Below are 18,385 nucleotides of genomic sequence, written 5' to 3'. Positions count from 1 at the left end.
CCGACAGGACTTCAAGGGTTCCCATGATGGACACATGGGGAAAAAAATACAATGAAAAAAAAAAAAGAAAAAAGACTTCAGTATCCTGCTGCAAGTGTCAAATGTACATACAAAGCTTTCATCTTTCAGTTGCTTAAGTATGTAGATGCTCATTGTGTATTCACTCACTGTGGCTTGTGGCTCCTCATGCAATAGGAAAAAATGTCTTTTAACAGTCTATTGTTTGCATTGTATATATCTATATGATATACATTATATGTAATTCAGATGCGGTACAGTTGAAATGTACATACACGTGTTTAATAGCTACTATCTGAATGTTTCCCCCCCTGAATCCCTCATTTACCCTCTGCCCCCTTAACCCAGTATAATATTCCCTGTACAGTGACAAATGGTATTGATTTCCTTTGATGCATTCTTGATTGATTATTTGTTCTGGACAATGAATCTGAGTGTTATTATCACTGGCCACCTATGACCGTAAGATGAATTGCATTGGGTTACATTGTGCCATATTCTCTCAGAAAGAAATTCAAATAAAAATCTATGAAATGTGTTTGAAAACGGCAGGCTAGTCTCACTGTGTGGGCACACGCACGTGGTAGAAGAGAAACACTTTGGCTGTCTTTTCTACATTTATTTATTTATTTGTTTGTTTTTATTTTTTTGTGGGAAACGGAATAGGCAGCAAGGGGAATGTTAACTCCAGTTGAAGACTACAATGTAAGGGCTTTAATTTTACACAGGCTGGACCTGGAGAGTAAAAATCAGCGGATATAAAGTGAGGTACAACACAGCAGCAGGAGGATCACAAACTCCAACAAACAGTTACAGTTTGCACAATAGTACAGTGGGTATTTTATGCCGTCTCCAGATAACAGCAGGCTGTATTTCCTCTAATTGGAAATATGAGGCAGGGAGAAAAATGTCAAGCGCTCCAAAATGACTGAAAAAAAAAAAAAATCTTACAAGAACTTTCAACATTGCATCAGCACAACTTTTCCCTCAGATTAATTAAGTGAAGATGTTTAGAGCTTCACTTTTCGCAAACTGCTTCATTAAGTCGAGACATGGACCAAAGAGTTCTCCAAATTAGAGTTAGGCTATGCAATAGCAATACAAATCCTATCCAATTTGTTCTTGAGAAAATAATCCTAGAAATAACATCATTAGGTAAGAACACTAGTAAACACATCTTTTCCATATTCATTATTCGTACAGCTGAGTATTATATCTCCTATCGCAAGATACAAATAGTTTCTTAGGTACTAGGAAGAAGACAAAATAAAACACATTGTCACTACAAGTCATGTTTCCACTGGTTTTGTCAACGCTATAGGCTCCTACTGTCAACCTACAGGACGTACAGAGAGGAAACGTGTTGAATCAGGGCAGTTTACATCGTGCCGCCCTCTTCTTTCTTCCTCCTGGGGACAAACAGCATCATTAGTCCATTGGGGTGCGCTCCCGCTTCTTGCCTTCCTTCTTTTGCTTCTTTGAGTCTGCAGAAAAACAGATACACAAAGGGGATTTAATTTCACAATTCCCCTGCTGGTGGTCATGTTTTTGAAAATAAACAAAAATGCTTCTCTCTGCAGCATTCCAAGGACGGCATCCACGCTCCCCTAGATTATAACAATCAAGCGTACGGGCTTTAATTGATGTTTTCTGCCACCTAGAGTGCGGGTTACAGTGTGACACCGCAATCACCGCCGGCAGTCCCGCCCCCTCTCACCAGCGGAGCCCGCGGCTGCTGGCCAGAGGGGGTTGATTTGGTGGCTTGTCGTGCACCGAATGAAAAAGTGCTTTATCATCTTCCCACAACAGTGGATTTGGTACCTGGCAGCCATGACAGAAGCCACAGTCCACGGCTTCCCTTTCTTCTTTTTGCGGCCTCTCCGCTCTGGTGAACAGGAAGAGAGCGTAACCTCCAACTAGCTTTGGCTGGCTAGCTGTGAGCCGGACTGTCAATCTGCTCAGCTGTTTGTGTGTATCTATTTGTCTGTATGCACGCATATGTCTGCGCACGTCTGTCTCTCAGTCAAACACTCTGACTTCCTTTCTGGCTTCCTGTCTGAGTGTCTGTATGCATACCTGTGTGTTTGCATTTGGGCTCGATTGATTTGGATTTCTGAAGGCCAATACCTGTATCAATAGTTTCTTAGTCAAACCTGTGACAGAATATTCTCTATATTCGTCCTTGATTTCCAGGCCTTATTCTGCATTCTTAACAGAATGAAAACCTCTCTAAAACCACCTTTAGATGTTGAATATTTAAATGAACAGACTGATAAATTTGTCTAACTTTAGTTTGCACACAGACTCAGTACATGCAGTCTGTTTTTGGCCCGTTCGATGATACAATCTTTATTCCAGCAATTCTCCACTTATCTCGCTCTATTTGATCATTTCTGTTTTTCCATATGCTCCTCTATGTCTCTATTTATGTTTCTTAGGTGCTTGGCAGAAAGTGAAGGAGGCCATAAGGGAAAGCAGATAAAAAGGGAGCAATTAATCTCTAAATAAGTACTGTTTTCATGCAGTGAGCTTTTCAGCTTAAGAAATGATGCGGTCTGTGGGCGTAAGAAAAACAAAAACAAAACAAAACACTCAAAAAAACAAACAAAAAAAAAAAACAGCAATGTCAACTTGACTAATAAACACCTGTTTGTTTAGGCTCTGTATCTGATCCAAAACAAGTTCCTACTTGCCACTAAATTGAGATCCTCCCACATTACTTTTGTTGCAGCTTACTGCTCAGCCCACTACATCCATTTGAAAGACATCTCAAGTGAATAAGAAGAATGTGTGCATTATGGCACTCAGGCTGTTTCAGAGCAGAAATTATCAGTATGATCTGCAGTACTGCATGCAAATGTCTATTTGAACATTTAAGCATACTACTACTACGACTACTAGTAGTAGTAGTCATAGTCGTAGTAGTCATCATTATGATTATTTAAGTAAATTTGTTTTTCTTAACAATGCTGACCAATCCTGTAACATGAAAGAAATCTAAAATCCTTGAATTAATTTTCACATGATTATTATTATCATTATTATTATTCTTAAAGAATGTTTTTGCCACTTGCAAATCCTCTGATACATCGACTGTGTGCTCAATGAGATTTCCGCTGGGTTTCGACCTCTTAACATTGGTAATGTGCACTACCAGAAACCTGCTTGGAAATCCGGTCGTGCCACTTCAGCTGCAAACTTCCACGGACATTAAAATTTCTGACATGCGAGCTCTCTCACCCATGCAAATATGGGAATTGCTCTTCCATTCCATTTGTTTGCTTGTTTTCATTTATTGGAATGTTTACTCTCTTTTTTTCCCCCCGCCGTTTTTGTCAGTATATTCTGCTCCCTGGGGAGCGAGATGGAGAAAAGCGTTCTCTCACTGTTAGCTGTGGTTATGAGATGGTGCCAGAGCACTTTCTGCTGCATTGACACATTACATTACACTAGTCTCTCTCCATTTAGCCTCCAACACAGAATCATAATCAGACCGCCGTTGCTTTTTTCAGCCCAGATGTCGAGAAGCTGTTCCAGTGTCATAATATTTTGCCTGGCTCTGAATGTTCTCTCTTGTATTCAAAGGGCTGAAGCACTACCTGTCCGTCCAGCGGGAATGACGCAAGCACTGTACCTCCAAACCAATTCAGAGATGCCAGACTTATCTCTATAAAGCCTTTTGTTTACCCACAAATCAGCTCCGGCATCCAAACACTCCCCCATGTGAGTCTGGCTCCTGTTCTGCAGGAGGAGAGGGAGGGGACCAGGAGGTTTCTACAGGTATTCATAATGTTTCATTTCTGTCACTCTTTGTTCTCCCATCCCTCTCTCTTTCACTCTGTGGGGTTTTGCGTTTCACCCGGGCTAGACAGGAGCGACACGCAACTCTGCATCTCGCATCGCTCCCCGGGCGCCTCTTAGCATTGTCTTCTGCAGAATCTGCAAATGACAGATGCTACCCTCAGTCAGCAACCTGCTGCAGTCAGGGGGAAACCTATCCCCTAAAACCCAAGGTGGCTGCTCTGAATTGCAAATATGCTTGGGCAGATCACGGCCCCTAGCTGGAGGTTAGATAGCCTCTTCTCTCTCAATCTCAGTGGCTCTGTAGCCAAAGATATATATTTTTTCCCCCCTCTTTCAGCCTTTTGATCCCACTGCTGTGACTGTACCTGCCATCCCCTGACACACACAAAAAACATGCATGATTCCCTCGCCCAGCTCCCTCCCCTCACCCCACCCCCACACTAGCATTTCCCTCTCTTTCTTCCCACTAACCCCTCTGCTTCCTGGAGCTTATCTCCCAACTGGCAGACATGGGAAATCACACCTCTCTCAGATAGCGGGGTCTCTCTTCTCAACTGTCTCCCTTCATCTCGGCCACTGTCATCCCTGCTCTGCCCCTCCTTCGGCCTCAGCTCAGACCCCTTTAGGCTGTCACTGCAAATCAACACACTTGGCCTTCATTAGAAACAATGTACCTGGGTAAACAGCGCACTACGCACAAACACACACATTTTCAGGGTGCAAACTGCGTACACTGCGCCAATAAATAATGCACTCGCACATACATAATCAAGTATGAAGATCAAAAAAAAAAAAAAAAAAAAAAAAGAAGAAGAGAAATCCCAGGACCTTCCTTTGATTTTGCCTCTGAAATGTATGCGCATTTATTCCGTCTCTAATGGGATTTTAATTTGAACCATTTTCTCTACATGTGACACACTAATAGGCTTTTCTTGGATTTTTATGCCATAGGATATAGAGCAGATGACTGTGCAGATAATTATCAGGAGCAGCAGCGGGGTTCTCACTGTCAATAAACACGTTCATCAAATTTGGCCTAACTGTTAACGCGCTCCTCGCATTAGCCTCAAAACGCACATCAAGGACACAACATTTGGATATCTGTACGTGTCATCGAGCCCTCCGTGTTTGTCACCCCAAAAAAGACCCTGACATTACTGCATCAGCCGGCGCTGCAAATGCTGTTTGTCACACTCTGTGAAATGACAGATTACTGTCACTCAGCAGCGCCGAAATCACCCCGATTTCCACCCTCCTATTCCACATCAAACAACACAGAAACACGCTCTGGAACAGGCGCAGATTGCTCACAGTGTACCTACACGCACAGATGAGATGGATATGCATACTGTACACTTTGCAAACACCGCCCAGCTGTATAGATTTCAATAGCAGGAGGAATTAAAGAAGCGAGGAGAGCTGCTAATCATATTTAAGAAACATCCTGTCACAATGCATTAATGATGGACTGGTGAGTGAAAAATTTAGAGGATTCCGCCTTTTTTTGAAAGTCAAATCCAGTTTGGCATAAAATCTTAAAACAAACAGCAGAGCAGACAGGCGTGTTTGCCGGCACTACCGATATACCGTCCTAACAGACAGCCAGAGACATCTTAGGGGAAACCGAATGTCATCTTATAGCTCTAAAGTGGGATTTTATCCAACTGCGGCTTGTTTGATCAAGCGACAGAAAGGTTAAGCAAACCTGGAGTGCATACATGTAGTCTGCTGGGCGCGATAAGAATACAGTTTATGACCACTGGCAGTAATTCTGCACTCGGTATAAATCTGTTTGGACAATGGGATGTTCACAGCAGGTCAACTGCGCCCTTGTTTACCAAACAGGCAGACGGGGTTTACTCACTTGAAATGAATCAGGGGCTTTCTTATCATCAGTGTCTGGAATATTTTTAGAGCAGTTTCAGCCACAAGCCCCAGTGTCTTGTCATTCTGGAAGATGGTAACACATTCAAAATGATATACATGTGGTTTAATTTTCTCTAATATTCTCATGTCACCCTGTGTTTTCATGGCTTGTAGTTGTACTGTAACTGGAGGCTTTGACCTTTAACAGGGCCCTATTCCCTTAAAGGGATAGTTTGGGATTCCTGATATATATTCTTATTCTAATCCTGTTCAAACAATCGCTTATGATGCTGCCAGCTGGTAGCTGACATTTTCACTGAGGGCGATGCCTTGCCTCCTACCACCTGTTACGGTGTCTGCTACCGTAACAATGCATGGGCATATGGATATAAACAGGGTCAAATATCACCCAGCTAACACTCTGAAACCCATGAGCCTTGGGGTGGGATTTTTATTTTGAAATCTTATTTAACCTTATTAACAGAATTGACTTATTTTTTTCAGAAATATTTAGGAAAAAGGCTACTTTGGTTAATGAGTCCTTAGAGGCCAAAGTAGCTAAGAGTTTAGTATTTTTGAAAGATATGAAATTCTATTCAGAAAGTTCTCTTTGGGCACATTGAATCGTAGGCAAAACCGATGAAGCCCCTTGGATAAGAGGCGAAACGTCTTCCTTAGACAAATACAAGTCCAGTTGCCTACGATTCAATTTGCCCAAAGAGAACGATGACCTGGATGAATGAATATATCCATAGATATTCAGAAAGTTAAATTAAACATTTAAAAAATATTTGGTCCAAGTTCTAGTGGAGAAAAACATGGATGCACGAGGCCTGGGTGCACACAAGCGTGTTTCATTATTAAAAAATGTGCCAGGTCATGTTGCACAAGCCGTATGGATTCATTTTGTTATTTTTTTTGCCTCTAATAAGTGCTACCCACTGACTTCTGCTGCTGTTTTGGGGAGGCTTGCTATGGAGTTGTGCTCACTGCCTCCCTGTGTGTTGTACAAACACACTTCACTTTTCTTCATCTGAAATTATCACGACAAGTTCATTTTGTATTTTTGGGTGAACTGTTCCTTTTATCTGTGGAGTGTGGTTTCGATTTTGTCCCTTTCCCCTGTGCTCAGCTCTGAAGGGCCAGTGAAGACCGATCAGATGCGCCACTTAGGCAAAGTGGCTGCAGAGCGTCGATACACTTGTCTATATAGGGCAGACCGCCATTATAGGCTCATCCTGATTGGCTCGATACATGCATTTGAATGTGAGTGCACTGGCTGAGGCAAGTTCAGGGTTTTAGAAAACTTAAAACATGCAATTATAGCTGAATGGTGAGTTAACCTGTTCACCTTTACGTTAAATTATAATGCCGACACCCTGATGATACGAACATAAATCAGTCTGCAATGCTGAATTATTCAAAAGGGTTTGTCGGATTCATCAAGACGCAATCAGTCACAGATGTACCACCAAAAAAAAAAAAAAAAAAAAAAAAAAAAACTTCCACTCAGGTTACACTGTAATTATTGCCATCAAAGCTATAGGCCTCCGCAAAGGACAATCACATGGTAGAAAAAGAAATCCACCTGCCCATTTAATTATACAACTCCAGAAAGATTCATTTCCTCATCTGACATCCAAGCGAAGTTCTGTCTCTCTTGTTTTGTTTTTCAGATTGGACCCTGTCTTATTTCTAAACTCAATTTTTAAAAATTAACCTCCTCCGAGATGCTTTTCTTTGATTTTCAGAAATATAAACAAGATTATAGGCATCCAAGATGTAAACACCCTGTAGCTACAATTAATAAAACAAACCAATTAATTCAACATTCCCTGTAACTGTTGAGAATCAGCTGGCGTCGCAGGGTGGCTGCTGGACTGTTCCTCCTCATCGCTGTCGTCTCCTTCTGGCTGCTGGTGCCGAGCCAAACCAGTCTAACGCCATGCAACTGTCTGGAGTGTAAATGTGAACAGTTATAGCTGTCGAAAAGCCCAAACTGGCCACACTGCTGCACCGAGGGCCAAAGGTTGGTGTGTTTTGCACAAATCCAACCAGCTAAAGTATTTAAACCATTGGAAACATTTTTAAAAGTGAGCCTTTTGAATTATTTTTGACTGCGCATCACTAAATGTCTAAATAAATCTATAGAAAATATTTGATTTTACGAAAATCAAATATTCAAATGTTTACAAAAAATCCAGCACAGCTTCTTGCATGAAAAGATTTTTAGTCTGACATGATATTTTGTGAAAAAGTGGAAAAAACATGTACATGGATAATTTCAATCTGAGGGCACATTAAGAGATTTGGTAACACTTTACAGCAAGGCGACATGACTTGGCATTCATTCACGCATAAATTAATGCTTTTTCATGCGTGATGTGATGCATGAATTAACGGCAAGTCATGTAGCCTCAGCGCACAGGGCTCCCACAGATTCTAACATAAAGCGAGGATTTCTGACCGTGCGAGCGCGCTCTATTTGCGGCTGCACAGCTGCTCATGTGAGAAGGCGACACAAGCACACACACAAACATTACAGTGGTGAGAAGATTTTGATTACAAGTTTTGACACTTTTGGTGACACAGGATTTGATTCACCGAAGGGAGACGGGCAGATTCGCATCTTATTGGCTGTCCGCATGCGAGCGCCCGGGTGATGTTTTCAAGGGAAGCTGCCGTCAGCGCTGTCGGAGGCCTCAAGGCGAGGCATGGAGCAGCCAGGCGCGTCTCAACCACCAGAGGTTATTGTGATGTTTGAGTAATGTTCAACAGCTTAGTCCAGATGAAAGATGAATCGAAATCTATACACACTGTTGCGAGATGTTACACTGTCAAGCACAAGCTCCAGTGTACATCTTTATTTGCCTGTTTGCTGGTTTATTTTTCCTGTGTTCATTGTTCTTGCTCTAACGTGGTAACTAGTTTCTATCCACCGCCTGCTCCAGTAATGGCCTCCTGCATGTGCTCTCTTCTTTTATCTAAGATACCGCTCTTGACTGTGTTACTGAGACATCACAGTATCTGCCTGCAGTTGACATCTCTGTGCAAGCTGGATGGGGAGCTGGGATGCTGGAACGCTCAAGCACCGATGGCGTTACTTCCCAACTGGGCCCACCCAGAGTCCTGTGCTCCCTCAATGTTTTTTCTTTTTTTTTCTTTTTTTTTTTTCAAAATGATCCAGTTCCTTTCATATTATGTTCTCTCAGGATATTTAAAAAAAAAAACGAAGCTGGTATATTACCAAAAATGCATCATACATTTTCAGTAAATAATATCTGAAATAGTGTTTATTCACTGTATGAGACAAATGTGCTTCCAATGAGAATCTTGAGCAGCTTGTCTATAGGCACCATTTCAGATATTATGTGCTGAATATGTACTATGTAATTAGGCGTTTTGATTAACATACCAAAGTTATGGACATTATTCCCTCCACCAACAGAGTTGGACGGGTTTTCGCCCCATTCCATCTGTTTGTCTGTTTGATTGTTAGCAGGGAATCGCACAAAACATGATGGAGCAATAAAGAGCTGATTATTCCTCTTGTTCTGCTGAGGCAGGGGTATGCACTCAAAATTTTCGGAGGTCCGGTTATTTCCCAGCAAAGGATCAAGCCATCATATCTAAATTTGTTTGTGTTTATTGTGGCCTATGTGGATGTCGTATTGAGGGCATATATGTGTATAGGTGTGTGTATATAACTATTATGTAATAAAGTACAATTTTAAAAATAAGCACCTTTCCCACTCTCACATTAGACACGTTGTTAAAATAAGAAAACATAAATAAGCAGGCCCTACTCACAAATGAACTGGACAATATATGGAGATACAGAAGCTACAACGAACCTCAACACTATAAAACGTTTGCCAGCTGTTCTGCGGTCCAGATGTGGACCATGAGGGAGGGAACATCGGCTCATCGGAACACTGTATGCAGTTTTCAGTTTGAAAAAATACTACTACTAATAATACAAGGGAATATATTTCGGGATATTTGGAACATAAGGCCCTTGGAACATAGATGTACTTGCTTTCCATCATTTCCAATATGACTTAAATACTGTCGGATTGGACAGATTATAAAATGTTTAGTAGCTGATGATGGAGGTTTATGGCTTGGGGTGCAAAATGACTTTGTCCACGCCATGTTCTGACTTCTTTAATTGAATGGCGACCGAGCATTTGCTCTAAAGAGGTGCTCAATCAATAATGGAGCTCTGAAGGCCATACTTTTATAGACGGGGCAATTCATCAAAAGCATTTCAATGGATGCCACTAATGCTGACAGGTGACACTTAGAGCTGACAGAGCAGTGATTTGTGGCTCCCAGCCTACCTTGCAGCTTGGTCTTGGGGATCTTTCCGCAGGGCTTGGTGGCTGTAACAGTGGTGGCGCAGGTCGCATCCATGAGTGCTCGCTTCAGCACTCCTGTCCTGTTCTTCTTGCCCGTCGCCAGATCGCACTCCCCCCAGGCCTGGAAGTCATACTTGCATTCCCCTAAAGCGAAATGATCACAATATGAACACAGCATGATAATTAATCGGATGCTCAATTAGATGCTTTTGTTTTGCAAAGCTCTCCCTTTAGTGGTGCTGAGTAGCCATAGTATGGGACTGAATATGACTGATCATGCAGTAAATTGCATAAAGTGACACATTTCAGCCCGGGTGACGTTATTAAAATAGCAGCCCAGCGTAGTCATTCGGTGGAACAAGCCCCCTTGAGGCTGCCGGGTGGGGGAAATAGTTGTGAGTCAACCACTTGAATGGCTGTGTGATGAGAAATTCTAATTTACTTGACTTTCATGCCTTTTTTTTTTTTTATCCGTAGAAAACTTCCCAAGATCAGCAGAGCAGGTAGAGAACGCTCCTAAAACCGCATTTCCAGGTTCTGGAGTTCTTCCGTTGCCAAAATAACGGACGGATGCGGCTTTTACCAGCAGCCACAGATGGCAAGTTTCATGTTTTATCTTCTGATTTGCTATATCCTGCAACCCTCCACCAGATGATTCCAATCGACAACAGCTTTACTGTTGTCCATACTGGAGCTATTAATGGACAGATATAATCTTGGCAGCACGGTGGTGAAAGTGTTTCCAACAGCTCCTGAAATGGATTTCACATATGTGCTTTCATTTGATATTAAATTTAGCCCCCTTTTAAACTCAGCCCCAAAGGATGCAAGATTGCTCTAGGAAATGGCAGCGGTGGCTGGTTGTAAGCTATAGAAATGTGTTTGAACAGCTGTGTGTGCATGCGTGTGTGTGCGTGCATGCAGTGTGAACGTGCGTGTGTGTGTGTGTGTGCTTGAGTTCGTACGTCCGCGTCTCTCATATCTCCCTCCATTATTTTGTTGCCACTCTTGCCAGGCTCCCTCGTGGCTGTGACACTCGTTACTCATTCGGCGGCTTCCTCTCACATAAAAGCGTTGGACCCTTGTCACTGCCTCTGAGATCCCAGGGTGCTCATCAGAGGAGGGGAGTGGGGCGCGATGGGTGAGGGAAGGAGGGATGGAAAGTGGAGGGAAGGAGTGACAGGGCCATTGTTGCAGGAATCCTACAGGGACTTCCGAAACATCCAACTCTAAAACCATGTGCTGCCGTACCTATAATTTGTCTCTGAGAGGGCTTCCGTGCTGCCTCCTGGGAATTTGGCAGGCAGCCCACACTCTCTTTGGAGATGTCACACACAAGTGGGCGAAAAAAACAGTGCTATAATGGCTATAATGGCTGTACATGCAAACGCACTCATGAGCAATCCTATATCCAAATAAATACTCCAAAGGCCTGCCTGTCTTTTGATTAACATATCCCAATGACTAAAAATAGACATGCAATTATACAGGCGAGAGAGTGGCTCCTTGCAAGGCGACGGCAGCTCTTTACTGTGCATTGTTCCTATGTTATTTCCAAACAAGCCACCGGTCTTCCTTCCACACTGCAAAAATGTCCATCTTCGCATGTCATTTTGTCTCATATTTGGTTTTAAAATCCTGTTGGATGAGATAATCCCACTTGTTTCTGATGCAGGCTCACTTGTTTGACAAATTAATATGTTGAAACAAGGGAGAATAACACAGATCAGCCCACTAGGATCAAGAAAATGACACATGAGTCAAGACAATTCTGGAAACAACTCACTGAATGTGACATTAGGGGCCCTATCTTGTGCCAGAGTCCCTAAACCATTATTTGGGGATTTAGCATTGCATAAGAGGCGTTCTCCTGCAAAAGTTGCTATCTTGCACACCTGCCGTTATCCCTAAAACACTTGCGCTACCTGTTACATTATGCATAGGCGTGGTTTGGGCGTTACGCCAGTTAAACCAATCAGTGTGCCAGGTGCCATTGCCTTTAAGAGCAGGCTGCACTATCCCAAATCCGCAAACCGAAACCCGTGATGGAGAGAGGAAGGTCGCGATTTAGCACTATCTCTGCCATTTTCTCAGGAGTTCGACTGAGGCTAAAGCAAGGTGGCTTTTTACAGGCGAGTTAATTGGGGAGGTGGAGCCGCATGTGCACGTCCACATGTGTCCAAGTGGACGTGCATTGAAGCCGTCTGGGCGTGCTCTTGTAAAAGCCCAAATGGGATAGCGGATGGTTTGAGGACCCGCTATACGCTTTCCCTAACGTGTGTGGTCAAGATAGCAATTGTAGGGAAAGTGCATAAACACGCCCACGGACACACCTCCAGGCGCAAATAATGGAGTCGGCATAACGGATAGCGGGTAGTGTGGCCACAAGACACCGTTTAGGGATAGTGGAAGCTGCTAAATGCATAATTCACGGGTAGTGGGTAGTGGCAACGGGTAGCATGTGAAAGATAGAGCCCTATGTGACTTTTTTGTGCATTAACATAAAACAGTTGCCTTGTATTGGAGTACAAGACAGTTGTCTCGAAAAGCAAATGTTAAAGCCTCCAAAAACTCGCAATGGGTCAAATCAGGATTCTATGGCACCAAGTGCGGGTAGAGAGTAGCAAAACAAACATTTATTTTTATGAAAAGGTTACGAGTTATGACTTCAGTATCCATTAAAGAAAGGACTTATTCTGGTTGAGCCTTGTGCTCAGATATGACTTCCATCCAGCTTTACCCATTAGTTCTGCATTTTTCCCGGCAGGGTTTGCCTCCTCCCTCACCTCCAAACTTCTTCTTCCAGTTGCAGGGGATCTTGCAGCGCTGCGTCTTGATGGTCTGCTTGCAGTCAGTGCCGGTGCGTGTGCCCTCCCTGGTGCCCAGCCCGCAGTCGCCCTCGTTGGCCACGCACACACTCCACTGCCACTCTCCGCAGTCCGACTTGCGCTCCTTCTTTCCTGTAATGTCAGAGACACACAGCTGACTGCAGCAGAGAAAGTTAACACCAACACAGAACTGGGATCCTCCAGTTAAAGGTTAGATGTGACATTTATTAAAAGTCAACACTGCCAAAAAAAATGTACATCTCAAAAAGCCATCTAATCTAACGCTGAGCAGTTATATTAAAATTCCACCCTCTTTCTTGTAGGATGGTGCGCAAACAAACTTACTGAACAGCTTTATTTGGGAGGAAGTAGGAAACCAGTTCTTCTCAATAGTTTAGTGCCCAGATCTATATTTGATAACAAAAATTCACTTTCTTTTTAGCAGTTCTGGCCACAGACTGTTATTAAGCAGATGGAGTTTTTCCACTGGCTATATATTGCACCAAAGTCCAGGAGGAGTGTAGTTTTGTTCCACTGCAAACAGGATGGAATGAATATAAAGTTACCTACACGTTGTTGGAGATACAGTCGACCTGATGTAATGACTGGGGCTCAACAAACAGTAATATATCAAATAAGGTCTTGTTTTATGTGTTTTTAATCCATAAATGTTATGATAGAATAATATGAGTCATGACTACCAAAGCTTAACATCACCATTATGCATTCTACACCCAGGGCAGAATTGCAAAATTGTTGGAAACTCACCTCATCCGTAGACTTCTCGCCCAAATGGTGTGCTGGCATGTAATTTGAGCAAAGTTAAGATCGCATACACTGCACACCATTTTGACTGTATGGCGCATCAAGTGAATTAATATCCATTCTCCAAAGGTTTAACTCGTTGCCAACATTTCATTTGAAAACACTGAAATATAAATGAACCGAAAACCAAATGAGAGCCAAAAGAACGGTTCTTTTTTTTTTTTTTTAGTGAACAGAGCCAAATGAACTGATTCCTGGGAAAGACTCAGAATGCCCACCACTGTATCTTATTGTAGGAGTGCCTTATTTGGCCTAGTGTCAAATTTACTGACACTTGGAATAGTGACTGCTTTGGTAACAAGGGAAAAATGTGCAGTCCAGTGTCGTTTTTTTCAGAAAATCTGATTTCACTCTAAAAACATGGCTGAATGTGGTTCTAAGAGACATTTTTTTTGCAGTGTAATCTTTCCTGCCAATTTGGGAACATGGGAGCTCAATTTATTTGAGTTATAAACTGCAGAAGTTGCTTCTCTGAACCTACAAACAACCTGATAAAACAGCCTGAATATGAAGCTTGATGGCTTCAGATAGTTTTCACCCGACATTTAACAGATTTCAACATGAACATGATTTCAAAGACGCATCAAGCTTCATTCATTTGGACCACGCGCACGCCACACACTGCTTTGACGTTTGCAAGGACCCGGAGACTCACCTTGTTTTTCAGCCTTGCCTCCCTCAGCTGCCATCACCGTTAGCACCAGAAGCGCCATCACAGCCACCCGTGCCCACTGCTTCTGTCCACGCATCCTGAAGGAGAGAGAGAGAGAGAGAGAGAGAGAGAGAGAGAGAGAGAGAGAGAGAGAGCCCATTCGTTACAGGAAAACTCCATCCTCCCCGCACACTCTTGCACCATCATCAATCTACGACGCTCGGTGCAACCCCACGGTGAAGTGTTGTAATTTAAGTTTTTCGGCGAGCTCACTTTCCGTTAACCTGCCTCACCTCCTTCTTCTGCTCCAGTTTGTGATTTCCCAGATTTCACAGAATGCCTTTTGACAACCCACAGAGTTTTTTTCCCCTGGTTGACAAAGAGCAAGAGTCACACCTCTTATTCAAAACACAACCTATCTCTTAGCTGAATTACATTCTGGTCTATGGAGCGTACTTCGGATGGAGAAATTTGGTATCTCTGCCCTTTATGGTGGATCTCTCCCTCTATGATCGTAGAACATCAGCACAAAACGGTGAGTCTAGAAAGAAGCCTTTACTCTATCATCCTGAGGAACTGACACCAAGACCTGACTTTTATCACTGAAGTCCACCTACACTCGGTCAGTTCTTTTGCAGCAAAAGGAAAAATACACCACTGAGCGCCAGCATGGACCACCAATAGCTTTTTTTGACAGTGTTAAAATATCTTAGGCGACAATATTCCATCAAGAACAAGATTATACACTACAGATGTAACAAACTCTAAAATCTCTCATGTTATAAGCTCGCTGAAGGGCAGCAAATGATGGCTACACTATAGTTTTCTTGTTAGTAAGAAATTAATTGGAACTAAAACCCTGCTCACTTTCCAGCTGCCAGAGGGTGCAGGGAATTGTCTAGCAGCTTGTAGTCTGAGAGACTTGAGTTTGTGTCAGAAAATGTTTGCTCAGTTCCACTTTAAAACATCGCCGCCCGCTACAGTAAAGCGGAGAAAGGCAAGATGGCAACTGCATATGCTTCTGTTGTGCTTTCATTGTATAGAAAAGACACAGAAGAGGTCCGTGCCAAAAATGTGGATCTGTGCTCGTCTGACTGTGTGTAGTATTTGCACAGAGTCATTTATGTCGGGGATTTCGCAGATGAACTGGTTACTATTAACTCCCACCATTTGCAAAACAAAGTTGTTTTGTATATTCTGCATCACAGACTTTCCTTCATTATTTGCTTTGGCGTCTGTCTCTAGCCCGGCAGAGAGGAGACCGGAGCCTGTCACTATCAACAGCTTCACTGCACTGTGTAACCCTGGGAGGTGGGATTGTTGCGCCAACACAAGCTCTTCCACTTTTTTGCCCTCTCTTTCTTTAAGTGAAATCCTACAACAAACAGCACACTCTGAGGGGAGAGACAGCATGAGACTGAAGCAATTACCAAGCGTCTTGATGCCAAAAATGCTCCTCTGTGCTCAAATTACTGAAGAAGGTAGAGCCTGGCAGGGAAATAATTTCCGTTTGTCGTGTTTAATTAATCATCAGCTGGCTGCAAGCCTCCATCCCATCGTGCAGTGAAGTTTCATTCCAAAGTTCTCAGTTCGCCTTACTTAAAACCAAAAAGTTTCAGTTCATTTATGATGCAAGGAACAGCGACAGGCTATTTAATTTAAAGCCGTATTCAAAAACCATACATTTAATTTTAAGCATGTTATGGTAGTGTTTTTATTATCTATGATTTAATTCCACCCGGCCCTCATTAGAAACTCCACAATGTGCCTAATGCTGGCAACAGTACTCTGGCTGCCAGTAAAAGTCATCTGAATCCTTCAGAAGATTGATTTTTATACTACTTTGACTGCAGCAGCTCTTACAAACTCCGTTTTGATTAAATACTTGAGACTCCATCCTCCAATTTTAATGTTGACTCATTCTGAGAGATTCCAAAGTATTCCACTCCCTAATCTAAAAAGCAAGAGAAAGAGAAAAAAAAGAAAAGAAAACTCTTTGAAACTCAACTGTAAGAAGTACACACAATGAGCAAGTGAGGGAGACTCTCAGAGAGAAAACTCGGTGAAAGTCTCGATAAAGATCATTTTCTAAGAGGAAGCATTGTGGCCTTTCAAAAGATAAGTACACCGTTTCCTCAGCAATTCTTACAGAAAATGGTGGATCGGGGTTGATGACTTTGAATGAGCACTCTTTACAGTAGGTTAAAGAAAGAAAGTCAAGGAATTAAAGTACATTAAACATTTTCCCCTGCACCACTGAAAGTGCTCTGAGACTACAGGTTTCCCCCTCCAGAGGCCTAGAAATTAAATGGAAGTCTCTCACAACCATGTAGCTCCTATTTCTGAAGCATGACAGCACTTATAATGGATGACTGGATGGATCGGAGCATTTGACTATCATTTGGTAGGCATGTGTGCTGCCAGTGTAGCGCTTTGATAAGAAGCACCATGGATTACCTCTGCTCAAAGGACTTCCACTTGTGCTTTTCCCATAAATGCTCTCCCTCTCTCTTTCTCTCCCTCTCTCTTTCGCTCTTTCTCACTGTCTCTCACACAGAAAACACACACACCGCCCACCTACACTTCCCGAGAAAAGTAGAGCACAATGAAAATAACCGACCACCTTTTTTCCCCCTACAAATCCCTGCCCCTGGCAACCTGACCACGACTCAGTCGCTAATTCTCATGACTCAAACGCACTTAGATAGGCGGCAGCAGTGGGATTTTTTTTTAACATCAGCTCAAGTCGCAATCAGAGAGATTCAGCCAACAGTGTCATTGGATGAGTCATTCCCTGTTGTAGCCCACAAAGAGGTGGGATTCCACCCTGCGGGAGAGGATCACCCTGCTCCTGATTATCCTGACTGAATGCCGTTGAATTTCATTGATTTTGTAGAAATATGTCATTCCGATGTTCTCGGACAATTTGGCATGCTCTAGAGAGTCTCCTGTGGCCGAGAAACAAGAGGGGACACTTTGCCAAGGCCCAATCCGAGACGTCACGGCAACAGTATGTACAGCTGCACAGAAAATGAAACTGGAATTGGTTGAAAATGCGGCTGTCATAGCACTCAGGACTGCGTTTTTTTTTTTCTGAGAATATTAAGGGTGTCACTTGCATATAGCAAGGTTCGGGCACTTTTTTCTTGTATTTTTTATTATTATTATAATAATGGAGGGCAAAGATCAGGGAGAATTTCCAATTATCTTTTTGAGTTTAACTTTTTGTTGAAATAATTAACTTCAGAGGAGCATTCGGGCACCACGTTCTCTCTAAACTTGACCTGAATCTATTAATTTATAAGCTTGATCAAATAATAATATCAGTCATCAGTCATTGCTCTACCTGTCCTGAGAAGTTTTCCTAGTCTAGGTGGGATATTAGATGCAGGAATACCTTAGAGCTCAGTGAATTTACAGTCCTCGGATGTAAGACTTCATTTTCTGTCCGAGAAGTTGAAGTAAGTTCACACTGAGGTAAAGTTGCCAACAAATCTGTGTAATGACTTCTCAGATCCATTCACTGTCAGAGCTTCAGACTGTCGATGTATAACATTAGATATGAGAATTTTTCTTCAGTGGTTTCTGACTTTGAGACAAAGTGGTAGATGATCATAGCTCACTAATTGGATGATGAGAATTAATCCTGACATCAAGTGGTCGTCCCCCTGGAGGTATGCGAACCAGGAACCGGAGAACTTTGCGTTTGTGAGTCTTTCACCACAGGGTGTTACTTTGAAACTGAAACATCAGATGCATCCAGTGGTCAATGTGGCCCATGAGCCAGTGAGAATTAGTCCTATCAAACCCTCCATTTGCCTCATCGATCCAGAAGCAGCGGTGAGTTCCCGGTGAGGAGATTGGAGGAGGAAAGCCAATACTGGCCGCAAATCGATAGACCTTCAATGACCCTCTGCATGCTCCAGCAAATACACACAAGATGCCCGACCAACCCGGAGGACAGACAAACACCCGACGCAAAATGCTCTCCATCTTCCTTGTCTCTCTCATTAGGACTGACGTAATCCCTG

At 42.8% G+C, this 18,385-nt stretch overlaps 1 protein-coding gene across 1 annotated transcript in view; it reads right to left on the bottom strand.

Annotated features, from left to right (window-relative positions):
- Positions 1-620: 620 nt before the first annotated feature.
- The window catches only part of ptn (pleiotrophin), a 42,383-nt gene continuing 24,618 nt past the window's right edge, over positions 621-18,385 (bottom strand). The window contains exons 2-5 of the mRNA XM_030046052.1: positions 14,358-14,452; positions 12,836-13,009; positions 10,032-10,193; positions 621-1,502 (exon numbers count right to left, since the gene is read on the bottom strand). Coding sequence (XP_029901912.1) covers positions 1,447-1,502; positions 10,032-10,193; positions 12,836-13,009; positions 14,358-14,452 — 487 coding nt within the window. The 3' untranslated portion in view covers positions 621-1,446. The remainder of the gene's footprint in view (positions 1,503-10,031; positions 10,194-12,835; positions 13,010-14,357; positions 14,453-18,385) is intronic.

The sequence above is a fragment of the Myripristis murdjan genome, chromosome 23 (genome assembly GCF_902150065.1).
Source record: "Myripristis murdjan chromosome 23, fMyrMur1.1, whole genome shotgun sequence".
In the NCBI taxonomy this organism is placed as follows: Eukaryota; Metazoa; Chordata; class Actinopteri; order Holocentriformes; family Holocentridae; genus Myripristis; species Myripristis murdjan.
This window is presented reverse-complemented; position numbering and strand designations above follow the sequence as displayed.